Below are 27,926 nucleotides of genomic sequence, written 5' to 3' on the forward strand. Positions count from 1 at the left end.
GCTAGGTACTAACCACTGCATACCGGGTGACACCCCGCAGGACCTGTCGTTTTGGAGGTACTCTGACCCAGTCGTCTAGCCATCACAATTTGGTCCTTGTCAAAGTAGCTACGATCCTTACACTTGCCTTTTGTTTTTCCTGCTTCCAACACATCAACTTCAAGAACTGAAAGTTCACTTGCTGACTAATATATATCACCCCTTGGTAGGTGCAGTTGTAGCGAGATAATGTTAATCACTTCACTTGTCAGTGGTCATAATGTTGTGGCTGATCAGTGTCTAGTCATGTTAGAATGGTAATTGTACGTGAAAGCTGTGATTGTTGTGATTATTATTTTGTCTTTATTAAAATTGTATCAGTGGAGAAGGCCTGAGGTGGACAAGGACCTTATTTTGGCTTGATTTAGAAGTATTCTCGCTTTGATTTGTACAGCTTGTTGAAAACATGCTGTATTTATACTGGTGCTTTATTTTGAAGTTGAGCGTAAATACCAACACATTGAAGTATTTATATGATTTATATTACATAAAAAATGAATATACAATTCTACTATAGTAGGAGTTCCATGTCCTATTTTGCGCATTTAATGTTTTGGTTTTTTTTTAACTTATTTTATTTTAAAGTGTGTTTACAATATACAGATATAACAATGTGTGACATGCATGCTCCCATCCACACACAAACTAATCCATTCTTTTTTTTTTTTTTTACTTTTTATTTATAACAGCATATGACAATAATACAGGTCATTGAGTACATTGTGACATAAGCCACAAAAGATTAAATACAACCTTAGCAATATGGTATAATCCAGGTAATAGCCAGGAGCTAAAGGCCTAGTGAATGTAGATAGTAGTGATAATCATGCTGCCACAGTAGAGAGACCATGTAAGGTTGGAGATATAGGAAGATTGGAAAAGACTGCTGGAATTTTTTTTAGGGGAATAAAAGAAAAGGGAAAGGGGGAAGGAGTCTTCAGTGTGGATGTGCGTCCCTGTGCAGAGACCCTTCGTATCCAGATAAAATGAGGAAGAGAGAGATGGACAAGAGGGGGGGAAGAGAGAGTAGAGGAGCTGGTGAGTCCTGGAGGTGGATAGAAGAGAGATTCGAAAAATAAGAGGCAAAAGGTACAGACAAAGAGGGAAAGAACATAGAGGGCTTAATCCATTGTTTGTTTTTAAATCAGAAAGCAATATAATTATTTCAAAAACAAATTGGATATAGAAAGGCTGAGGACAAGATGGAAATACCTGCCTTCAATACCTGGCATAAGGAGAAATTAGATTTGTTTGGTTAGATACATTTATTTGATCAACACTTAACAGCTGGTGAACACACACTGTATATTGTCTTTTCTTTATGGTGTTTCCAGAGTGTGCTTTTTGTATAAAACTCAATTTAAGTATATATTTTTTATGTGCTACACAGCATGCATTTTCGTTTTGAATTGAACTGTATAATTCAATAAGGTTTCCCTTTTTAAGTTTATTTTTGAAGGAATGCACAAATTTTAGCTGAATTTAAGAATACAAAATTAGTACAAATGTATTTCTTTTTCTTTTTCTTTTTGTGAGGTTAATTTGTTTTGTGTTTCTTAGCAATTATATGGTGCAGTGTTCTCCCCAGCACCTATTTCCTGGGTGCTCCACCGGGTGTATTTACTCGACACACGGCTCTTGAAGCTCACAGTTCTAATAGTTTCTCCTTTTAGAACAGGCACTATGTGAGCCCTACAGCTAGCAGTGTGTGTTAGACCACTGAACACCAGTGCTGGCGGGTGTGGGCAATAATCCCCAGTATTTTTTTTAATATTATTATAATGTATTATTACTGTCCCCACCCAGCTGCTACTTAATGCCACCTGGCTGGCAAAATTTTCTGTAGAGAACACTGTAGTGATTTGTTACCACTATGCTTTTATATGATATGTTGAATTGGCAAATTTTTGTTGTACCTTTTTCAGTCTTAAATCAGTCTTTCTGGTGTACTGGACTCTGAGATTTGACCTTTGCCTTCTTCATTGCTATGATAGAGATAAATGGAACCAAACAGTTTAATGCATTCTTTATTGCAATAAACTCTAATTTTCAAATACGTACTAATTAAAAGAAATCTCCATTTTGCAATTATTTTCTTAAACTTGCTGCACACACTGTTATTAGCAAAGTCCTATCTAGGTTGCTGGCAGGTTGATCAGTAGTTCTAGTTAAAGCGTTAATACTTGGGTAGTATGCTTTTACTTTCTACATTAATTCTACAACCCCAGGGACAGATTTTAAACGAGAGTGAGGGAACAGGAGTTAAAAGACTACAGCATGTAGAATATAAAAATCTTTCCTTAGACCTCTACCTAAAACTTTGTTAACTCCACGCTATATTAAACTATGTTAAGCTAAAATTCAGTGCTTTAATTCTGGTTCTATGTTCTGATAAGACATTTCCTCCAACAGTCCAGTGTTGCTTGCTCTATGATACTACTGCTTGCCCGGGATGTGCCTATGAGGCAGCTTTCTTAATTAAGGACTAGAGCCATTAAGGAAAGTAAGGCAAACAAAAAAGGAGTAAATGTTCTCCGGGACAAACCATGTTACAATGCAGTGGGTGCAAATTGGTTTATTATTTTGCACATAAGTTAAAAGCTGGTTGTTTTTTCATCTAGAACGCACATACTTGATAGCTTTACACTGAAATTTAAAGTTCATCTAGGATATTCCCTCTCCCAACTATTAATCTGTCCCCACATTTTAAATTGACCTCCCCCTCCAATGCAACATGGGGTTGCCCCGGTGCAAAATTACTCCTTTTTTATGCTTTGTTCTCCTTAATGACTCAGGCCCTAAGTGTCTAGGAGCAGCAAATTGTAGGGAGTTCATAAAAATAATCATGCTGCTAAATTTTAAATTAGTATTTGATTCTTTTTTTTCTAATACATTTTTGATAGATGTAATGATTAAATTGACAATATATGTTATCTTTAGTAATAAATTATCTCTCTACCAATAGTTGGTTTGGCATTAGAGAGGCTGTTGCCTCAGTCACACCACTATATTTGCCTATTTCAAAAAAGTAGATTCGTTTGATACTGTTCAGTGTTCTCCGCAGAAAATTTTGCCAGCCGAGTGGGGGCAGTGTAATACTTTTACAACAATAATGAAAAATGTGGGAGGTTATTACCCACACATGCCAGGACTGGTCAGATTGGTGGTCAGTGGTCTAACACACACTTCTGGCAGTAGTGCTCACATAGTGCCTGTTCTAATAGGAGACACAATGGTTTATTCTATTATAATAGTAATCTGTCGGGCTTCAAGAGCCGGGTGGCAAGTGAAAACAATCGGGTGGAGCACTTGGGGAAATAGGTGCTGGAGAGAAAATTGCTTTTAAATAACCATACATGCATACGATAATAGGGGTGGAAAATGGACAACACATCTCCCTGTTTTGAAATACTGCATCCCTGGTAGCCTAGAATAGAGCTGTATTGGACCATTGGAGAGGAGGAGAGAATAATGGGAGATATACTTAGAACCTAGAAAATTATTTTGTATTTATATTGGGATCAATCTTCTACATTGTGCTTAACTAGTCTGCAAATTGAATTTTTCTGCAGATATCTTGCTGCTGTATTTTATAATATGTGAATCAAACTTTCTGTAATCATAAAGTGATTCTTCATATCAGAATGAAGCAGATTTCTCCTTTTTACCTTGGTGCAATTACATCTCGCTAGCCCTAGTGATATTTGCTCACTTTTAGAGAAAGAAGCCTATATGATTGTTCCATTTTTGCATATAGTTTTGTTTTTAAAGGATTATATAGCATACTTTAACTGGTTGTCTGCTCAGGATAACTCTTTAACAAATACCCCATTATGTCAAGCCAATATTCAGCTTGTGCTACATCTCATAGTCCTGGAGGACTTGATGGGCCTGGGTCATTAAGGAGAGCAAAGCAATAAAAAGGAGTAACTTTGCATCTGGACAAAACCATGTTGCATTGGAGGGGTTGGTAAATTTAAAATGTGGTCTAATGTTCATCATATCACTACCAATAAATATTGTTAAATGCAATTATTGTGGTTCCAACGCACAAAGAGATTTAATAGCAAAAGATGGCAAGATAACAGCAAACTATGATGCTGCATAACAATAAACAGGAAAGTATAAACCACATACATTACATTGTGCAAGTGCTTCCCCTGGGTCGATATTCAGTCTTGTAGTCTGTAGTCAGGAAAAGAGATTTACCCTGGCCCAGTGAGTTTATAAATGTTTGTTAATTCAAACTGCATATGATATCACAAATTTGCACAGAGAACACTGAGGTCTTCATTGGTCCAGGGTTAATGATGGCCCTGTAGACTGCTGGTCATAGGTCAGTTCATTTGCTCTTCTCACAAAGCTGGAGGCAACTTACTCCAACTGTTGCCTACATGTCTTTCCGCCGAATAACCAGTTTAAACTGACCCATAAACAAAGTACTTTTGAGTATTAATCTCATTTTGCTCATAACTTGTGATCGATCGCTACTCTGTTGAAACCAGGTTAATGCTGGGGTAAATAAGCTTTAATATGAGACCAAACTCTTTACATATTAGAGGACCTGAACCATAAATACCTTTACTGTAATATCTATGTATAAATAATCTCAATGCATTTGCTAATAAATGATTGTGGATTGGAACCTTAATAAATGTGTACTATTTACAAGTTTAATGTGATTGTAAATGTGTTACTAATCAATTCGATTGCATCATTACATGTAGCGTACTAATCACAATCGCGCGGTAAACCAATATTGTCAACTTAATCCAATTATTTGACTTCCATAGTGGGGACAGATTTATAGTTGGGATAGGGCATTTCCTAGATCAACTTTAAATTTCATTGTACAAATACATTTGTCAAGTATTTGCTACATGGCATAGCAGTCAGTATTTTCCTCATGTGCAAAATAAGAAACTAATTTGCACCCCTTGCATTATAACATAGTTTGTCCAGGATCAAATGTGTTTTTTGTTTTTTTTTGCCTTGCACTTCATAATGACTCGCGCCCAATATCTCCATAGCTCCTCAATAAAGCTCCATAGAGCTTTTGATGGATTTGTAGTACTCATCTTATTGCAGGTTAAGAGCAGGCTGCTTTGTGATCTGTCACCCAGTTTAAGATAATGGTGGAATGGGGTGTTTCTGGGTTTTGGGAATCCAAGTTTGCTATATTTACTTGTTGTACAATGTTGATGGTGCTGGTATTACTGTGAATGTGTATACATTATTTTATTTTTTTATGTATTTAGCGCAACCTTTACTGATTAATGCAAGGCATGAAAATCCTTTTCTTTTTCTCTGACTCATAGGTATGGATGAAAGGTCTGGTGCTTCCTCGTGGGGAACAAGTGGTCAAATGAGTCCGTCTTATGAATCCTCGAGGGTAAGTGTCAAGAGTGTAGTGGATTATTCTATTGCAGAGTGTATGAGTAGGATACTGAATTATTATGAAAGACATACAATTAAAATGCATGGTTTAGTTATTGGCTACATATATGATGAGATCTCTGTTGACACAAGGCTGTAAATGTTTTCTGACCTGGTTTCGTGTAGATCAGATGCCAAATCATATTTGTGCTCACTGTGAAGACACGTCGTACGTACTCCAGGAAACAGACAAAAAATGCTCTATATGTTTAATATTTGTAACTTACCAATCTAGAGGATTTTGCTCATGGTGATATAATTGCAAACTACTTTACTTTATTGCAATCTAAGTAAATGATACCCCAATCATGCTGCTTAAAATACCTGGGTTTTTGCCAGGGCGAGACCCAACCCACGGTCTAGTCTGTGTGGTTCGGGGCATTTACCTTGGTCGGATGACCCGGGAATTAGAATTAGACCCGGGTCTTTTGAAGGGTTATTCCCAGATTCGACCCAGGGAGCCACCAGTGTGTACGGTGAGACCCTGTTTTTTTTCAACCCGGGTCTCACCGAACACCATTGTAAAGTTAAAAAAAATAAATAAAATCATCATCACAAGAGGAGTTGCATAATAAAACTATTTCATGAGTCTTAAGTAGTTTTGTGTAAGTAGCTAATGAAAGAAACAGACATTTCCCTGCAGAATGCTCATACATTTGAAAAGGCTATTCACCTGACCGTGGTACCTACAGAAAGCATTTTGTCTTCAAATTATTTTGTGTATATACAAAAATGTTGGTGTCAAACACACAGGGGTCCACTAAGAAAGTGCAGTGATTGGCGTTGAACAATAAAGGCAGATATCTGGTTACAATGGGTATAGTAACTCTTTACCAAGTAGGATGATTGTTTTGCAAATCTTTCATGTGACATGCTGTACATAGCTTTATGCCTCATGAGTTTGTTTGGAAATGGATATGACAATTTGGTAGATGTCATGTTTGTCTCCAATGTCACGTTCTTTTTACATTCGTTCCTGTTTGTTACTTTTTATTTAAGGGTGGTTTTCCTTGCATGCACTTCTTTCTTTGCTCTGGTATTATATAGTGCTAATATTGTTTTCAGATGTGTTTATTATTATTGCCTAATCCAAATAACCAGTTCCTCTTTTGTTACTGCTTAGTCATAGACCACCCAAGGACAGTATTTTTTTTTTAGTCTCCTTGTACAACATAATAGGGTCCTCTAGCTTAACGTTTTCTTGAACTTCGACAAAATATTTTAAGTCCTGTTTTGAAATGACTGACTTTGAACATAAACATAATAGTTTGCTTTGAAAATGGTAGTAAATAATAGCTTATTGTGGTGTTATTTTATTGAAACATCTACTTGCTTCCTTATTGGACACGCCATTCATGTACACATCTCCTCTGTACGGATTTGAGAGGAACTCTGTGGGGGACATGTTGTAAAAAGCACCATGTATAGTATTTAAGTAAATCAACCCATTCTAAATGAGGAATGTGCATTACAAACTCTTCCTACATATCTACACTATAAGGATAATGGGAATGCTCTTGACTGTTTACTTCCTGCAGTGAACAATAAAAAATATATATCCATGTATATCCATGTTCAAACCTGCCACCATCTGGACTGGTTGGGAGACCATGTCTGCTTAATCCAATGTGCATCTACTAAAAACGACTAAAACATGGATTCATTTACTTATAAGCTGTGTCTAGGTTTAATGAAATTTGTAATTGAACAGCATATAGTGAGTTCATAAGCATCTAGTGTTGATTACACTGTTGATAATCACTGATATAAGGTACTAGTTGTTTGTTTGTTTTTCAAAATAAATTAAACCAAAGCTTAAGTATGTTTTAGTTTTGCTTTACTCTTACGCATGTATGTTAAGACACTTTCTTTTGTATTTTGCCACTTATTTAATTAATTTGGTTGCAGCTTTCTAAGTAATCAGTTGTAGTTTCAACTAGATATTGTTTTGGGGCTTAATGGTACAAATCATGTTAGTTTGATTTGCTAAAAGACCAATAGCGGTATGATTCACTGTCCATGTTAAGAGATTCTCTGGGATTATTTTTACTGAGCCTACCTGACTCATTTTTCCTATTGATTGTAAACCCTGTTTTACACAGGCATTCTCTTTTGTGTGTGTTTCTAACATCCTATCTACCAAACGTGTTCAGTAGGATGTGTAGGTTGTATAAATACATAATATAAATTATTCCTTTCTGGTGCGTTAATGTTAAAAACTGACACATCTCAGGTATGTGTGTATACAATGCCATTAGCTTCAAGTGCTTCCGCTAAAGGTTTATGAAGCAATTATAGCTGTCATCTAACTATTACAAGCTTATTGTTGCCAGTTGGCAAAAACAAAACCGTTTAACAGCTGCAGTAAAGCCATGGCCTCAAAAGGGACTTCATTTCAACTTTTATTTTTTGTTTTCGTTGCTGGTCACTGTTGTAAGCAGAAGTTTGATACATGATCAGTGTCTTTATTGTGACACACTGCACTGTGTTCTGAGCCTTAAATTCAATGTATTGATTTAGTGGTGGACAGCATTTTATAGTACAACGGCCACTGAGAGGCAGAGGTTACTCGGTACATGTGATAGTTTGTCCCTGATTGGGGCTGTGGCAGCAGAAACTGCAGGGAAATCCTTGACTGGATCATAATCACCATTTATTTATATAGCAGCACTGATTCTGCAGCTCTGTACAGAGAACTCATTCACACCAGCCCCTGCCCCATTGGAGCTTACAGTCTAAATTACCTAACAGATACACACAGACTAGGGTCAATTTTGTTAGCAGCCAAATAACCTACCAGTATGTTTTTGGAGTGTGGGAGGAAACCAGAGAACCCGGAGGAAACCCATGCAAACACGGGGAGAACATACAAACTCCACACAGATAAGGCCATGGTCGGTAATTGAACTCATGACTCCAGTGCTGTGAGGCAGACGTGCTACCACTTAGCCACCATACTGGTCATGGATTATTAACCTTTTGCTTTGGCTGTCTGATGGCTTTTCTAGAAACTGTTGTCTTCGATCTGAAAGTGAAAATGTAACTTGATTACTGTTATAACTCTGGAGCTGAAAATGTTGGTTAATAAACCTGTGACAGGATGGACCTCCTATGCCACCCTGTCCTGGTACTGGGGCCCAGCTGGCCTTGCCTTGCCACCATCCCCTTTCTTTATCCCCATTGCACCCCTCTAAACACAGTAGGAAGGGCTTCTGCTGCCACCACTAGGCTCCTTCAATGGTACATAGAACCGCTTCCTATTAGGTAACTCTTGCTGCTAGTGTACCCCTTTGCTGGGCACCTGGCTGGTACACTTGGCCTCTTCCTTTAGGTTGTTGTGGATGGCACCCACTGACCAGAGCTCCAGGGTAGTGGGCAAAGTGTTATTAGATGCTGGGTCCTAAACTCAGAACATTCGGATAACAGATTAGATTGGTCCAATCTGTTGGTTACAGGAATTACAGCAAGTATGTAAATGTCAAAACAGGGTCTTGAAGCAGTGATGTTTTATTAGCTCAAATCGTCCTTACAAGGACAGTTGGTAAAACATTGCTCTTGATATACTCTTTGTGACACACATTGGCAGTGTGTAGCCCAGTCCACTGATCCTAGCTGGCACCACAATGTCTGAGATATTACATTCAATGATTAGCATCAGGATGTAATATGTTCTCTAAACTTGGAGTTAATGCCATTTTAATCTTTGCCAAAATTCACATTGATCTGTGATTCCCTAAATTACTGGACGGTTATTCACGTAGCTAGTCTATCTTTTTAACAAGACGGTATAAAAGGTGACGACGCCCTGCTGTGTATTCAGGCTAATAAACAAATGTTGGTCACTCACATGAATTAATTATCATGGGATCCTTTCTTCAAACAGTTGCAGAAATAAATTCCCTCCAAAATCTCATAATACCTCCAATGCATGAACAATATAAAAATAAATGCCTTTACCCTCCCAGCGACTGGGAATTAACTTTTACGGTGCTGCATAATACATTTTTACACCCCCTAGAGCTGAGGTTTAACCCCTCTGGCCCCGGATATTAACCCTCCCAGGCCTGGAGCACATTTCCAGATAGACCCGGCCACCTCTACAGTAATTATTTCTACGTGATCCAGCCACAAAACCCAAATGAGCAAATTTGTGAGGTTTTTTTAAAATCTGAGCAGAGACAGCCCCGCCTCAAGATTGCATATAGGTATAGCAGATTACATTTTGTGTTTAAAACTAGTTTACATTTTTAAAAGGCTGGACTCCTCATTCTTTTATACCCTATATTACTATCACTCAACATATATGACCCACACAACCTTAAAATCATACATCACACACCCTTCAAAAATGACGTTAATATAGTAAAAACTTATATAGATTAGAATTGCTCTACTAGCTGGTGAGGAAGTATTTGGGATTTGCTTGATGTAGGCATCATGATGTTGAAAGTAGTATTTTTGGTGTTTGCAGTTTGGGTGGCTTTGATATAATTTTAAGTAGAAAAATACTTTGCTCATCCCTCTTATTTGTGGAGGGTGACATCTGAACTAGTCAAGACCAAGTAGACTTTATTTATAGCTAGTTGGTAATTGTTGAGTATGACGGTAAATGCAGATGTAAAGAGATGACTGCAGATCACCCCTTGTGGACTCTTGAGTGTGGTCCTCTTCCAACTGAACTAACAGATTCCTGTCCTGCTCCAAGGTTTCCAACCTCTTGGCTTAGGGCTGAACGGCCAGCTCTTGTTCAACTTGGCCAATTTTAACTAGGGCATTGCTGTATATGTTAGAAACAGTGGTGTGTGAATGTATGTATGTGTGTGTGTATATGCAGGCCCGGCGCTCCCATTAGGCAAGGTTAGGCAATTGCCTAGGGCGCAGGTCGCCTCGAAATTAAAAATAAACGGAAATCCACGGGGAGGAGAGGAGGGAAGGGGCTATTGAATCTTACCTGCATGAAGCTGCTCCTCTCTGCTCTGTCTTCTCCCCTCCACTCACTGACAGTGACAGGCCATGATGTCATCATCACGGCCCGACAGTGTCTGTGAGTGGAGGGGAGAAAACAGAGCAGAGAGGAGCAGCTTCATGCAGGTAAGTTAAAGAAAGACATGGGGAGGGGTGGGGAGGGAAGCGCAGCGGCGATTTTTAATGGGGGGGGGGGGGCGATTTTCACACTGTGCCTAGGGCGCCAAGGACCCTAGCACCGGCGCTGTGTTTATGTATGTATGTATGTATATATCGTATGTAATCCCCAAGTACTGTTGTGAACTGACTTTTCATGTATTGATCCTAGTGAGTTGAGGGTGCTGCATATATCTGGGGGCATTATTGTTTTGTATAGCACAACTGTGCTCTGCAGTGCTGTACAGTAGTAAAAACAGTATAAATAAAACAAGAACATAACAAAGTAGACAAAATGAATGCAGACATGAAAACACAGGGTAGGCAGGGCTTTGCCCATGAGAACAGGTGGGCAACAGGTGGCCCTAAGGCGCATGAGGCCTTCCAAGTCCTCATCTGTATTGTCCAACTTGTTTCTTATAGCTTGCAACACTTGTTAAAATGCTTGCTGATGTGGTGTTATACATAGCTATATCTTTATGTGATTTATGTGATTCATTGTATTGTTTCTTTTTATAACTGAGATTGAGTGTAATAAGCAGCCCCTTTGAATGTTAGAGGCCCCCACCATGGGGACTGCCCATCACTGCCTTACAAACCAAAGGAGCCATGAAAATTGAGTGTCTATACCAGCATTCAGCTTTTTCTTTGGTGGAACTTTCATTGTTAATGTTCTACCTGATAAAGTAGTCCTCATTGGTCATTCACTAGTAACATTGAAATAATAATCAAATCTGAATTGTAAAGTGAATTCACTTTAGGTTACCATCTACGAAGAAATATGCTGAATGAGCGCTTCACTATGGCCCTTGTTTTCGATGTGCCATACTTTCCTGTTACCTCTCTAAACATGTCGAGCCCTTCCACAATCAGTTTTTTGTATTTCTGGCTTGTAGCAATTGAGAGCTATGATGAAATTGTAATAAATTAAGGTCTACTTTTTCAAATATTAGGCAGGGTACACACTACAGTGTTTTTCAGCAGACTATCAGACTAATCAAATGATGAACAATTGTTCGGCCCAATATCGCGTATACACTGCAATCATGAGCGATTATCGTCCCAAAGCACACCGTATGGTTTAATTTTATTTTTAAACTGGACTAAAAATGTCAGTCGTCAATGGAACGATGTTCCAATCCTGCAGTGTGTCTGCACTCATGACCAGTAGTGGCTATAGAGCTCTATGGAGTGGGCAGAGTCACAATATTTTCAGACGATTGTTTTGACAGATGAAGAGCAGAGATTTGAAGGTAAATAGTTTAAAATGTGTTTAGTGTGTACACGTGAATTGGCATGCTGAGCAGGACTTTTTTTTTAAATTATTATCATTTGTAAAATTGTTGAGGCTATTACATCGGGAGAACCTTTATATAGAGCGTTCCCAGCATTATAGAGACAATAAAATTATTCTTTGTGTTTTCACATGGATGCATTGTTTTTATACTTCGATGTACTCTCTGTCTCATCCTTGGCTACGAGCCACTAGATTTCCTTAGCAGCTGCTGCCTCAGGTTGCCTTTCTGACACAGAGCAAACAGCATTGGCTACTAGAGGTGATCTTTGCGGCCATGACCAAGTTGTAAATGTCAGAGTAATTCTGTTTTCATGTCCATCACTTATCTATTTCCCCAGTTTTATAAGATGTAAAGTGGACTATAGATCATCCTGGGCTTCAGCACACTCAAAACAATATCTTTTGAATTTTGCTAATTGTCCTGTTGTTTATGCAGTCTCTGGATACAATGCCAATGGTATCTAGCACTGATATCACTGTAGGATGGATACATTCTGGTGCATGTTATCCTGGATCTTATGGCTGGAAAGTAATAAAAGTTGAGTTTATGGTCACTCTGTTCTCTGTTTGAATTCTAATAGATGTGAGCTTCCCTCCAGGCCATGTCCCTAACAGATGTTTAAATATTGTTTGTTTGTAAAAATCCCATTGAATCCTGCTCACCATTAAATGTTAGAGACTAGCATATTCCCAGATATATACAGAGGAACCTCATGGTCTTGAAGAGGGTGATCTTGTGTTCCAAAAACCTGGACCCATAATTATACAAGTTTGTTGTACAATGCATTTGTGGTAAATATGGCCTGTGACAATTTAACTTTAAATTTCCTTTTTTTAATTGCATTCTGGAATCCGATGAAGCACCCCCCTTATTTTCTGCACTAGAAATATGTTAATAATAGAGGTTTATGTATTCATGTATGTTTTTCCCCTCAATACACTTCTGCAATGCAGGTGCTGATTCACTTTTACATTCCTTGATGATGGAAAAATAAATTTTAAATTACTCTTTTATGGTAACTACTGGGTTTCTGTATTAATTGCAATTATATTTTTTTTTTATCATTCTACTTATTAATGCATTTGTTTCTACTTGTCAAGTAACTTCTGTTTTAGCATTGTTAGTTGACAGAAATGAGGATTTTCCATTATGCATAATGTCTAATAAGATAATATATATAAGCTAGATGACTTCAACATGTTCAGGGCTGAAAGCTAGGTTTATCATGACAGTGGCCAATTACAACTCTATACATGAATTAGGAGTGTCATTACACTCAATTAACAAGACTGCCACATAATCTGCTTAATACTATGCTCTCTTTTCCCTAGGGTTTTGCAGACAGCCCTCATTACAGTGAGCACTTGAATGACAGTCGATTAGGGCCCCATGAAGGATTGTCCCCGACACCTTTCATGAACTCAAATCTGATGGGTAAGTAGGTAATTCTTGCGAACAGCCCCTCAAAGCTTCTTTCCTTTGGAGACCTTTTCATCCCCTTGTCTCAGCATGAACAGCATCTGGACATTGGAAATCATCTTCTCTTATCAGTCGGAGTTTCAAACTTTAATATGTTCTTAATTTGATTTATATTATTTAACTAACAAAAACATCACAAAACTTGTGGTTCATATTTAGAATTGATTAGTATAATTTACCCTTTTTTTTTTTTTTTTTTATTTCTTTTTCTACATAATTTAAGCTCACCACCACCGCTCCCAAGCACGTTACTGCTATTCTCTATGCTGGTCATCTCCATTGGGAAGTGCCTGCCTTGTTACCAACCCTCCCCACCATATACTGTTCTTTACACATGGATAATGTGTATTTTGTCTCCTTTTTTTTTTTTTTAAAAAAAAAAAAAATTGTGGGGAAAAATTAAATTGCAATGATTTTATCATATGTGCCATTTGTTCTTTGTGAGATTTAATTTAGGTTGTCTTTATTTTTCTTATTTTTGTTTTATTTTTTTCCCCTAATTTCTGGTAACACTATTTTGTAGTAATTTTGTAAATTAAATAGTTTGAGGGTTATTTAATTTATTAGTATTTTACACATTTACGTTCTTAGCTTTAATATATAGGCTGATATTTTTATTTTTTGAAAACTTGTACATTTCTCAGATTTCTCTTTGTTTGCACTTTGATAGTCCTTACTTGTATTGTGACTTCTTAACATATTCTTTTAACTATTTGACAAGCATTGCCCAGTGGATAGAGTTTCGGATTGTACCAGCTGCCTATAGATATAGTGCACATTATAGTTTAAGTGAAGAACTAAATCTATATTACACAGGGCCGGACTGGTACTAAAAATCAGCCCTGGCATGTAAAGTACACAGGCCCCCCTCAGTTCCAGCAGGAACAAAACTGTGCCAAAAAGGGCATGACCACATTGTGTTGTGGGTGTGGCCAGCATGGGGCATTGATACATATATTATAATAAAACATTACATTTATCACACCCTCCCAGCCACATAATGCTATCCCCCCAGGCACATTATGATACCCAGCCCACTGTACTTATTTGTGCTTCTGGTGCTAATGACATCCATAAGGGTAATTTCCTGTAGAGTGAGCAGGGAAGCTCTTTGTCTCACGAGATTACAAAATCTTGTGAGACTAAGCTCCTCAACTTGCTCTGCAGGCTGTGTCCTGTCTGGGAACTGGGAACAGCTATCAGTTCCCTTCCCCTAACCAGAGGTGAATTAAGGCTCAGGGTATTTAAGACAGCAGGGCCCCTATTATGTAACATTGTTATCATTTTAGACAAATACACAGGCACTACTGTCAGAAGCACACAGCTCTGCCTTCACAAGCAGTACATTGTGAATCGTTGCATACCTCCCAACTGTCCTTGCAGTCGGACCACATTCTGACTAAGTGAGACAGTCACCCAAATTCAGGACTGCCCCACCAGATTCAGGACAGTTGGCAGACTGCCCTGCTCTCTCCTACCTGTCTTGGTCACTTTCACCACTTGTAGCAGCTGGTTTCTTTAGCTTAATTCATTCTTTTCTTGATCCTAGAATATTGGATGCCCTATTTTGAAGAAAAATAAAAAATGGGTACATGAGATTTAGAAAACTCCAACCATCCCCGGTGTTAGAACAATCGCACTCACGTTTTATAATTGGGCCTCCCACCAGTCTGCACAATAATAATCACATTTAATAAGTAGACCTATTTCCCTCCAACCAGCCTCAACATTAAATTAACAGTATACCCATTTACTCAAAACATATTTTTCTCCCTCCAAACAGTCCCAGCAATAAATTAAATAGCATTAAAGTTTAATAAATATAGCCATTTTCCACAACCATCCTTAGCAATAAATAATTCATATTCACATTTAATAAATAGCCCTCCTCCCGAAAATTAGCCACATAATCAATTGATAGCCCCAACCCACCCCAGCATTAAATTAAAGGTTCCTTCACCTCACCTTAAATAATTAGCCCCCACCTACACTCCACCATTAAATAGCCTACCTCCCACACTATATTAAGATCCTCTCTTCCCTCACATATTATATTAATATACTGGGCACATGCACACGATAGCAACATGGGGCCACCACACAGGCGCACACTATAGCAACATGGGGCCACCACACAGGCGCACACTATAGCAACATGGGGCCACCACACAGGCGCACACTATAGCAACATGGGGCCACCACACAGGCGCACACTATAGCAACATGGGGCCACCACACAGGCGCACACTATAGCAACATGGGGCCACCACACAGGCGCACACTATAGCAACATGGGGCCACCACAGAGGCGCACACTATAGCAACATGGGGCCACCACACAGGCGCACACTATAGCAACATGGGGCCACCACACAGGCGCACACTATAGCAACATGGGGCCACCACACAGGCGCACACTATAGCAACATGGGGCCACCACACAGGCGCACACTATAGCAACATGGGGCCACCACACAGGCGCACACTATAGCAACATGGGGCCACCACACAGGCGCACACTATAGCAACATGGGGCCACCACACAGGCGCACACTATAGCAACATGGGGCCACACAGACACCTTCTTCCTGCGCGCTGGTCAGCGAATGGAGAGTCAGTGACGTGCCGCCTATGCAAGTAATCACCTAGGACTGCACCTGTCACATGGTGCCGTCCCAGGTGATTACTTGAATAGGCGGCATGTCACTGACTCTCCGTCCGCTGCGCTGCTCGGTGGGCATGCAGATCGGCCCCTCTAGCCATCGGCCCTTTTGGCATTTGCCAGAAGTGCCAGGTGGCCAGTCGGGCCCTGATATTACAGCTGTTACTGAAGAATTTCAATTTCTGTAAAATCAATATTAAGATTAATATTAAGATCAAATATGTCTGCGTATAAGATATAAAACCAGTAGGGTCACAAGGTTTGTTCAGTCGATTTTTTTCTACACTCTGCTTTGTCCTGCTGACATACAAAATTTGCTCACGGTTGTGAGCTGGAGGTCCCTCTCATTACAGCCTCTGGGAGGGTGTGTATATTGTGCCCGTGTCCCGTCCCTCCCCACCTAACCAAATCTTAAGAAAATGCATTAATTCAATAATTTGACTAGGAATCATTGTCTCCTGAATATTATTCAGGCCTCATAAATTTTGGTGATTAAGTGCCTCTTTGACATCACTGGTTCCTAATGAATTGATGATAAACTGCATTCTACTTTTCAGCACACAAATGGATGCCTGACAGTATGCGTGAGGAAATGTATTTTTGGAAAGAAGTTTTTCTCTTTGTTTAAATATTTTTATATCAACTACTAGCTACTCAGGGCAGTCCATAAACTGTACAATGAGAGCGACAAGTTAATTTTGTGCTGTTAGATTTGGTGTCAAGAACATTTACATTATTGACTTTAATTACACTTAAAGCCCTTTTCACTGGCACTGTGCATAAAAATCTACTGCAGATGGCTATCCTATTGTATGTTTGTATATATCCTTGATACAAACCATTTGCTAGTCTATGCTAAGTATATTCGTGTTTGTTGTTGATATTTTGTGGTATTATATTGTTGCCACTGTGACCTATTTTGCCATCTCTGTATTGTCCTTTTAAGACACCGCTATGGTAATCTAAGTGGATTAGTTAAATCCAAATCCTGGTGGTCTGCAATTTCTTTTGGAAGTCTTTCTGCTTTGTCTGTTTTCTTAATCTTTTTCAAAGCATTGGTGTCTAGGAAGGTAAATCTGGTAACATAGGAGGTTCTGCTGATATTTTAATTCTGATTTGAAATATGCAACCAGCCTTATTTTACAGTGTTGTTCATTTTAGTTGTTCAACCGGTATGATTGCATGATTGTACTATAATGGCAACCTTTAACCAATTCAGACTAATAGAGCAAAGCTTGTTTATTATCAGGTTTAATTTATTGATCACTTTTTTGTTTGTTTAAGGTGCATTCACCTTCAGGTGAACACTGACCAGGGCAGTTTATTGTAGGCTACCTTGTGAGTACATTCTCAACACATAGTAAGGTTTGCTTTTACAAATGCAGTTCTACCTGGCAATTCTTTTTTTACATTCTGTATTGGTTTGTGTCTAATGGATAGCTTTATTTTTATTGGATTTTTCTATTTTTACTGAAGTTCAATTTCACATTTACAGAGTATTTATGCTTAAGACGTGAAAGCCAGTTGGGGGCTGACTGTTTGCTCTACATATATAGTTGTTTTTTTTTATGTAGCTCATGTATGCATTGAATAGAAGCCAGTTGTTTAAGACACACTAATGTTGCGTATATATATAGAAGCAAAGGAGGCAGATAAGACATACTGTCCGTAAAATTGACCCTTTGGGTCTTAATAGAGTTGATATATTTCACATATTTAAAGTTGTTGTACTTTAATGGTGGCTATAATACTTCAGTGCTGGTTAATACATAAGCAGTTGTAGTCCTTGAATGTGTTAACAAGTGTAGACTTCGGCATCATATTTCATTACTGCTGTTAGCACTTAAAAGAATCATTACTAAAACAGGAGGAATTATACGTCAAGAGGATGTTGTTATTTTGAGTATTATGCTCAGCCATAAGCGTATTTGCCTGAAGAGATAGTGGATTATAAAGTGTCACTGTCTTTCATGATGGAGCTCTTAAACACTTTAATGATCTTGTACATACCAGAAGAGAGCGAAAATTCTAACAAGGGTTGATAATGATTCAATAATGAACAATTTGCCACAGAAAGATGCATTTCCATATTCATTTAGTTATTTTTGAAGTGTGCTGTGCATGCAGCAAAGCTATTATGTAGCTTGTCTCTCGTGTTTCCAACTAATGAATTCCAGAATGATCCTGTTGATTCAGAGGCACGGAGATAGGGACTTTGCTTTTAGCCAAGATGAAAAACGTGCAATCCGTTGGCACACGGGTAAGCAATTAGCATCAAACAGATTATTATAAGGACATCCTACTATAAAAATCCTTTTGGGTTTTGACCATAGCTGTGATTCTCTTTAAGTGGCACTATTTAGAGTTCAAGTTCTTTTCTGTTTTCTTTTGTAGATTAATTATGGTGCTTTTAAACGTAATAGATATGCACATATAGTACAAGCTGATTTCATCCCACTGAGTGTCTATGATGTTGCTAGCTGCAGTCATTAAAGCTGGATTCACCTCAAATTCTCATATTACAGCATTCATTTAGCTGTATTAAAATATCTCCATTGCTTAAAACTAGCATATTTTACCCATTAATTTCAGTGAAGAAAATGTGTATGGAAAGTTTATTAAGTTGCAAGCTAGTGTAATAGATCTTATAATATTGTGTGTGTGTATGTATGTGTGACAGGATGGACTGCCTATGCCACCCTGTCTGTTGTTGCTGGGAACCGGCTAGGCTTACTTTGCCACCGTTCCATTTCGTTATTCCGAATACGCCCCTCCTGCTGCAGGAGGAGCCTGTTGCCACCACTGGGCTCCTTTATGGCGTCCAGAATGAAGTTCCTTCTGGGTAACTATTGCTGCTAGTGTGCTCCCGTGCTGGTACACTTGGGCTGGTACCCCTGACCGCTTACTGTGAAGCAGGATGCTGTGGATGGATCGCCCCTGGCCTATCACACTGGCCAAAGCTGCTGGGTAGCGGCAGAGCAGTGGTACTGGAGAGCTTGGTCCACACCTCAAACAGCCGGAGGACGGATTAGATTTAGGGTCTAATCTGTATCTCACAGGATTACAGCAATATTGAAGAAGTTGCCATGCAGGGTCTTGAAGCAACGAATGATGTTTATTTCGCTCAAGTGTCCTGACAAGGACAGTTCCACTGATTAAAGGTATCGGTGGTCAGGTCAGATGGAACATCAGAATGATGCATTTCAGTTTACAAGGGCTCTCTTTTTATACAGTTTTAGACACAGCCTCACAGGCTATTTTTAGAATCTGGATGCAACCTGTTTATCCAAACATGGATTTACATGCAATGCAAAGCTATCAATATTTACGCTTATCTGTGATTTCCTAAAACCTTGCTGTGATTTCCTACATCCCACAGTGGACATCTGACGGCAAGTCTAATTACCCCTTCCTTTCCCTTAAGGGGTATTGGACACTCACATCAAAAGGTCTAATTGACATGAGATTAGCATGGGTGCTTTCTTCCAACAGTTGCAGAATACACATTTCCTCCAAAGAAAAGAATTCCCCAAGAAAAGTTGCAAACCCCAAACAGGACATTTCCTTACACCAAGATATACAAAAGACTTTCTTAACAAAGGCTTATTGTATCAGATATATAAATCAGAAATAATGTATTTTCTCTAGCAAGGTTAAAACAGAAAAAAACAAATTTTCTCCCCTGGTCTCACAAATAAAGATTTCCTATATAAAAATATACGCAATATCAAAAATATGTGCATTGGCAACTATATAAATAAGCACCCTGCGCTATTTCCTTTAAATAAATTTATACTGTAAGTTACTTGTAAGTGATCCAGTTACAGTATGTATGTAATGTCTTTACCAGAATAAAAAGGTAGATGTCTAGATCACAAAGTTTTTGATCCAAAAGCAAATCAGTAGAACAGTTCTGCTTTTGAATGGAAATGCTGGATCCACTGTAGGGTTCTCTGTTATGGCGGCAGGTTTGCTTTTTGATGATCCACAATGTGAACTTTATTTTCCATTGAGTGGAAGTTCTTTTTTCTCTTCCCTATAATTCTCGAAAAGGCTGCGCGCCTCCACTGTTCATTTCCACCCACCCCCTCCAATAATTTAATTCTCCCCCACTGCTATACCCTTCTATATAATTAATTTTTTCCCCAACAGACATTTCCTGTAATTCATCTTCCTTCCTGTTCCCTGCAATCCATTCTTTCTTCCCCACTGTTTCTTTCTTGTTATAGAAGAAACAGTTAGACGAGGGGATGTCTCTGTCATTGATCGGCTGTGAACACATGCAGTGCATGATGACCTCAACGGAGCATCCTGCTCACAGCCAATCAGTAATGCAGAGCAGAAGCATTGACGTGTGAAAATTAATCTCATCTACCCATTTCTTGCTTGCAGTGTAACAAATGGGGGTGGGACTGGAGGAATAATTGCATGGGTAGGGGTTAATGGGGCAGAGCACAATCAGCAAGGGAGATTATAGAGGTGCGCTTTTGATATATTTATAGATAGGTAGATATAGATATATTAGATTTTAAGAGGGCATGCACTTCTGGTGAAACACATGCGAACAATTTCTTGCCTTTTTACTTTTGTTTTAATTTCAGGGTGGTAAAGTACCTGACGGCAAAAATATTCCATACAGTTTCTTGTGACCCTGATTAAACAGAGACCAGTTTCTCTAGCATCAGTCACATTGAACATGAGACAAACAGGTTTTTATACCAAACACTCCTCCCACAGCCCTAGCTTGATGGGCAGGTAGCATTCCCATCTTAACTTTAAAAGGGTGTTCTCATCACCTGTGTCTGATTGTTCTTACTGCAGGCACACCCTGTTAGCTTGCTGCATAGCAATAGACACTCCCAAAGCATGTAAGCTAATCAAACTCTCTACTTTTATTTTGTCACACATATATCCCCCTCCTGTTTATCTTTAAACTATGTGCACTGCTGCACAAATGTGTAACACAGTTTGCATCCTTTCTCTGCAGATTGTCAGTTAAATACCTCTTTGTTACAATATATATTTTATAAGGATACTCCTGAGAGGCAGTAAACAGATTATTCCTACAGATACAAATTAATTGATCTACCACTGGGATGAAGCAGGTAATTATTTTGCTCCTTAATATTATATACACATAGCAAAGAGAACATGGTCACTTCTTGGATCATAGATGACGGATTGTGGGTCTTGTGAAGTAAAAAATCCTTTGGCGCAGTGCTGGTCAGACAATGAGGAACCTTGGGTCCAGACAAGCAGAAACTGGATAGAACAGTGACTGCCATAATTTGGTGGCCGAAGTATTTCCTAAACAGAGGGAAGAGAAACTGACAATAAATTGTTAGTTTAAGGCTCATGTATTTTTACCCTCACCACTTTAAAGTGAAAATACTTCTGAAATCACCTTGCAAGAATGTCTTTGGATGGGGCTTTTTCTTGTAGTGGACCTTCAGGAAGTACAAGATCATCCGTGTTTCTGAATTCCTGTGTTCTCGAGACATACACCAAAATTACTCTGGCGAATTCTAGAGTATGTCATCTTTCCTCACTCTCGTTAGTAGGATTTGTACAAGGGGGTGTAAGCACAATTTCTTGATTGAGGTGAAATTACGTTGTGCAAAAATGCATGATTTGCTCATACCACTACTTTATTAGTGTACATGTTCATACTTTATGGTGCAACGAACCATTTTTGAAGTTCATTGTTCTAGCAGATTTGATTGCCAGTAAGAATAGTGTCTTGAGTGTGAGCCATTTAAGTGGAATGTCATGTAAGGGTCCTGACACTAGTGCTTCCAAAACCAGACTAAAATCCCACAGTGCCACAAATGTCTTGATGCAAGTTTGTACCTTCAATGTGCTAAGAGCCAAGGGCTGCTGTAAACCCTCTTGAGGGAAAGCCAATACTTGAGATATGTTGGCAGCAACAGGATTGGTGAGTCTGAACTTGCACCGAAATATAAATGTTTTCCAAACTCTGTAATACAATATAAAATAACTTTTCTTCCTTCCTTGCAATAATACATGAACCAATATTTGATTACATCTTTTCCAGCTGTTCCCATTTGTTACCAAGATGTTCTCTAATCACACCATATACTATGCACGTACTACACTTGTGCAGCTTATCTTAAAAATAAATAAATAAATGCATCCTGTAAGGTAGATGGGCCTGGCATATCCTGTATTCCCATAGTTTTATTAATGTTTAATCAGTACATCCACTAATTTAGTTTTAAACGTCCTGGGTTCCTTCTTCATCTCCCCTATCAGATGAATCCACTCCAAAATAATCTACAGACCCACAGGCCACGGCTATACATATCTGAGATCTGGTTGCTTTTAATCACTTGAAATGTTTAAAGCTCTTCTTACAAAATATTGAAAACATTTTTCGAGGCAGGTTCCGTCTCCATGCTGCGGGCTGTGTCCAGGACTCAGTAATGCAAGCTGCAAGTGTATTTAATGAAAACTGGTTCCTGTTCTCCATGTACGCATTGACCTGGAAGAGACATCAACTGCTCTTATCTCCAGATCCTGCTGCAGAAGCGTACAATTAATTAAATTTTTCTCTTCTGTTGTCAGAGAATCCATTTTGTTTCCATTTAATTAATTAGATAGTAGTAAATAAAAGTCCAGAAAGTGACACCAGTAACCACCAGATATATTTCTGGAAAAATAGGTACGCCCACCTAAATAAAATAGCTAGCTATATTCACCACTGACTTACTCTGCTTCAATAGACTGGAAAAAGGCAATGAAGGTAATAAGAGTCATAATCTGATGACTAAGGGTTAACCCATTTTGTGAGCCCTGCCATGGACTCTGAAGAGGAAAGAGTGGTCAGCATAGTTGAGGAAATGGTGAAGAATGCTGGGCTGGAGGACCGTAAAATAGGTTTACATAGAAGTGTAAATTGTGGTGATAGGACATAGCAAAAGCTGTCTGTTTAGTGGAGGGGGCTAAATTAGATTGTATTAGTTAATGAGTAAACAAAATGTGACTGTCTATGAAGAAAAGGAATGGGGAAAACTGGTGGGTGGGGAGCGGTGCAGAAGGGGTATGTATTGGGCGGGGAGCGGCGCAGAGGGGCTATGTATTGGGCGGGTAGAGGCGCAGGGGGGGGAGTGTATTGGGTGGGTAGAGGCGCAGGGGGGGGCGGGTAGAGGCGCAGGGGGGGAGTGTATTGGGGGGGGAAGACGCGCAGGGGGTGGGGGGTAGAGGCGCAGAGGGGGGGGCGTATAGGGCGGGTAGAGGCGCAGAGGGGGGGGGGGGCGTATAGGGCGGGTAGAGGCGCAGAGGGGGGGGGGGCGTATAGGGCGGGTACAGGCGCAGGGGGGGGCGTATAGGGCGGGTAGAGGTGCAGAGGGGGGGGGGGCGTATAGGGCTGGAGAAAGTCTGTCACTGTGCGGTTGAGGGGATTATTTGTGAGTAAAAGGTACAGAAAAATGTGCGCTTGTGTTGCCTTGGTATGTATTCTATTATATAGGTGTCTGGTGGAAGTGTGTTTTAGAAATGTGGCTTAAAAGGAGCTATATATCCACAATTACATTTCCTGGCCTTCACAATTTGTCTTTAAAGTTTATTATAATATGCCTTTACATTTATGCATACTTGAGTTGTTGTTCCAAGTAATTACAGAATTCTGTGCAGCATATGAACAAACATTTGTAAGTATTTAACTCCTATTGAAAGATAAACACAGGACCCTTGCCAAAATGTATGTTTGCTTTTTAAATTTGATTTTAGCACCAACTTTGAAATATGTTCCCATGTATGTATCATAGTTGTGAAACGAGGAAATATTTGTAAGTGGAGTAGTTATGAATGACATCACAACAAGAACAGTGATCTACATAGTAGTTAATGTCTTTAAACCTGAATGAACCTGTTTCTTGCTTGTTTTATTTTAAATCTCATAGTGCTCTAATTCTTTTAAGATCCTTTATTTAAATTTGTTTTATTACAAATGGTTTACTTCAAGAATTTCCCCATGCTTGTTTTTTTGCAATTCTCAATCTTTTTCCATTAATTTCTAATTCTTTTCCAAAGTACCCGAATTGTAAGCTGTGCTGTTGTCATAGCCTGTTCAGACATGCTGAGTGGGAACAAATGCATCATGAAGTCGGCTATCTGAGAATGCCAGAAGGTGTAATTATTGCAACTGACATATAAATAGACATAGCATTCTTGATGTCGTTTAATTAAAGGAAATAGTTTAATCTTTCCTATTTGATGAGGCTATAGTAATGTCTTCATTGCCAGACTGCATAAATATTTAACCTTCATATTGTTGGAAGCAAAAGTTGTCATTGTTATCTTTGTAAGGTAATAAAGTTTGTGAGCTTTTATCCACCTGTTCTTTCTCATGTTTTGTTAACCTCTGGCTACAGCTGAGAAGAATGTTGTGTTCACATTCTGGTGTCATAGTAGTATGACATTCTTCTGCAAGTAATCCTTTTATTAGCTATTTCAATTTAGATAAAGCTTTTATGAGTTTAGTTCAAAATAATTTTCTCATGAGCAGGTTCCCAGAAATGAATAGTAACGAGTGCTGCTTGAAATATAGAGATATGTATGTTGTGGAGGGTGTTTATATATTTTTCTATGTATCGGGATAGTTGTCCGTCACCACAGAGTAAAGTCTCAGTCCAGGGAGTGTGGCGATAAAAGGGCAATATAACAAAATACTTTGCCGTCCAGCTTTAGCTAAACGCTAGACACGAAGCTAAACGCTAAGCCTAGCCACGTTTGCTCCACTCACATGTCTAACACAGATTGACTAATGGGAACTTCTTTTGTGACCTTCTCAAGGAGAGAGAATGGGTCTGAAGCAGATTTGGTTGCAACTTACAACTTCCACATAAAGAAAGGCAGCATGTGAAAATAGTGTGTTTTTAAATGTACCTGATCCGTTTGCATATGAAGATCCATGCAGGTCTGCATACGTCCGTTTTACGCCAGACACATGTCAGACACTTAATTCATTTGCTTCTATGGTTTTATTCATTTTTTTTGTTTGCTTTTATGCTATTTGGAATCAATAAAACTTTTAAAAAAGATCTCTCTAATACAGAGTCATTCCATCCACCTCAACTGATCTAGTTGTGAATTACTTTTTACCTTTGGCTTCCCATTTTTTATTTCACGCAATGTACTTAATTTGCCATCCAAGCTGACTACAAATTGAATTGAAAATTTTTCTCACGTGGTTTGAAAATGTCAAAAATCCACAAATTTTTGCATTTGTGAGCACACAAAACCTAGTTTTTGCAGGCTAGGATTGAGATATTTCCATAAAAAAACATTTTGTTCATAACTTAATAGGCTTTCCTTGGATATATAATTATGAGTCCTTGACCTTGAAATGTAATTTCCAAAAATACATGACTTAAAATTTTCACAAATTGAAAAAAGTTAAAACCTGGAATATTTTTCATTCACATCAGCTCCTGCCACAGTGGAACTTACATTGTAAATTCCCCACAACACACACATACTAGGGTCTATTTTTACTTCGCATCCAATTATCCTAGCATGAAGGTTTTTGGAGCATCCAGAGGAAGTTCAATGGGATAGAATACAAACTCCACACCGATATAGCCTTGGTTGGATTTTAACTCATGACCCCAGTGCTGTGAGGCAGCAATTCTTTCTAATGTGCCAATGTTTTTGCACGCTCACATATGCCAAAATATGCAGATGTTTGACTTTTTCAAGCCCTAATAAATCTACATTAGATAAAAAAAAATATTTGAGACCCTTTCTTATAGTACTATATGTGTCAGAAAATAAATGTAATTGAAAATGGTAAGTTAATTTGCATTAGATCATTTGACATGGAATGATCCTAAAGCTGAAACAGCTTTGTTTTATGCACAATGTTTGCTTAAACGTGCACACACAAGCTTAATATATGCCTAAATGACAAAGAAAGCACCGAACGGCCAATCACAAGCTGTTGACTAGTGGCAGAGACCGTCCTCATTATCCGCTATTTGTTCCTGACCACCCGAAAATAATGCATCTTTTTCATGCATGTATGCCTCTTTTCTGGTCTACATTTGTTTACAATTTCGGTCAAACACCCTTACTTACATTAGAACACCCCCTTTGCGCCTCTTCTGTCTTTAAAGAATTCATGTGTCTGGCATGGTTTTTATAATGCTGCATTTATGCATTGAATGGTTTTGGTTTACAATGACTCCAACTCGTTTAGGTTGCGATTGTATTTTGGAGATTAGTCACAGAGTAACTGAACACTTTTTAAGAATGTCAGTGGTGATGGCAGGATTTTGTGTGTAATGAGTGAGATTTTTAAGGGCGTTTAGTCACTTCTAAACAAGAACAGAACAGGTGTTTTTGTGTTCTCACTGGAATGCCATTGCAGAATTCTAGAATGCTGTGTGGCCTTGCCTTGGAAAGTGTAGTGTCTGACAATTGTTTAATAGTAGTCCTAAAAGTTATCTTTGTTCTCCTATATTTGTCTTTTTTGGTTCCTGGTTTGCATCCAATGAAAATCAGATCTCTGAGCACTGCTCTTGTTGCTGAGTTCACATGATATTTCTCTGTTTAGTTTGACACCCAATTTGATTTAATTTTAATCAGTCTCTATTCCTCATATCATTGAATTGTTCTGCACGATCTTTAATTACTGGATATTTAATATTTATCAGAAGTCCCCAGAAACAGATCGTGGAACCTCCTTACTGTCCTGACCCATAAGTTGCAAAGCTCAGCCAGGCACATGTTTCATTTGAGGTTCCACATTGATGAAAGGTAAAAGAAGTTGGGAGGCAGGAGTTACTGTAACATAGAATGGTAATGGGTCATAACAACTAGTTGGACCACTTAGGCTAGGTACACACTGGAGGTTTTATCGGGCCAAACACCTGATCAACAACCGTTTAGCCCGATATCGCATTAGTGTGTATACTTAGACCATGAACGAGAGTCATTCCATTTGATTGCTCGTTCTGTTCAAAAATCTAATTCCAACCAACCTTCCAATCTTGCAGTGCAGTGTCCATGTACTCTCACGACTGTCAAGCCAAGAGACAGAATAGTATCCTGTCACTGTGTCCGTGTTAAATGTAAAGAGTGCTGTAGGTGGATTAATTTGTCTGTTCATTCTGAGAATGAATATTTTGTTTCATAATCGCAGAAGCTAACGAAATTTATGTCATTGTGGAAAAGTCAGTTTATTTCGTATGTTATAATCGGTATGGCAGGAAAGATTGACTACACTGCTCTTGGACCAGATGAAGAGCAAGGATCTAAAGGTAAATCGTGTATAGTGTGTACTTGAATCAGTAGTCTGATTGTAACTCCAGTCATTTGTAAAATTGTTAGTGATAACAAACTGGTCGAAGTTTTTGCAGTGTGTACCGAGCATTAGTCTGCCTGTTTCAGTTTTTATTGGTTTAGTCTCAAAACAGAACTCGTTTTCAGTTATATTAACATGTTTCCTCTCTACGACATCTGCTGGGAGCTCGTTCTTTCTCCTGTAGTTTAGTGCCATCGCAGTACAATAGTGCCGACTATATTTTTTCTTTCTCCCTGACTACATTATTTTACCCCTGGACTCCGGTACTTTCAATTCCAGGATAACCTGAGCAGAGACTGCATAAAATGTATAAATTTGTTTTTGACATTAGAATGGAGTCAAAACTTGAGTACATGTTAGTTATCCCTATGATCAGTTATGTTTTGTGATGCATTCCTGGGGTTTTATTGTTTTTAAATTCTGTGAAAGTAATCATGGTCAGGTCTACTGTACATTTATTATTCTTTTAGTATCCTTTATATAGCACATACAATCGCTCACATCAGTGTGTCAATGTTGCTTACAGTCTAAGTTCGCAGACTCAAGAAAATAGGATTAATTTTGT

The 27,926-nt window shown here is 38.7% G+C and overlaps 1 protein-coding gene across 4 annotated transcripts in view; it reads left to right on the forward strand.

Annotated features, from left to right (window-relative positions):
• Window positions 1–27,926, forward strand: part of TCF12 (transcription factor 12) — a 176,608-nt gene that overhangs the window by 35,930 nt on the left and 112,752 nt on the right. For all 4 annotated transcript variants that reach the window (XM_075208047.1, XM_075208048.1, XM_075208050.1 and 1 more), the window contains exons 4-5: window positions 5,358–5,431; window positions 13,226–13,328. In XM_075208047.1, coding sequence (XP_075064148.1) covers window positions 5,358–5,431; window positions 13,226–13,328 — 177 coding nt within the window. The remainder of the gene's footprint in view (window positions 1–5,357; window positions 5,432–13,225; window positions 13,329–27,926) is intronic.

Source organism: Mixophyes fleayi, chromosome 4, assembly GCF_038048845.1.
Source record: "Mixophyes fleayi isolate aMixFle1 chromosome 4, aMixFle1.hap1, whole genome shotgun sequence".
NCBI classification, from domain to species: domain Eukaryota; kingdom Metazoa; phylum Chordata; class Amphibia; order Anura; family Limnodynastidae; genus Mixophyes; species Mixophyes fleayi.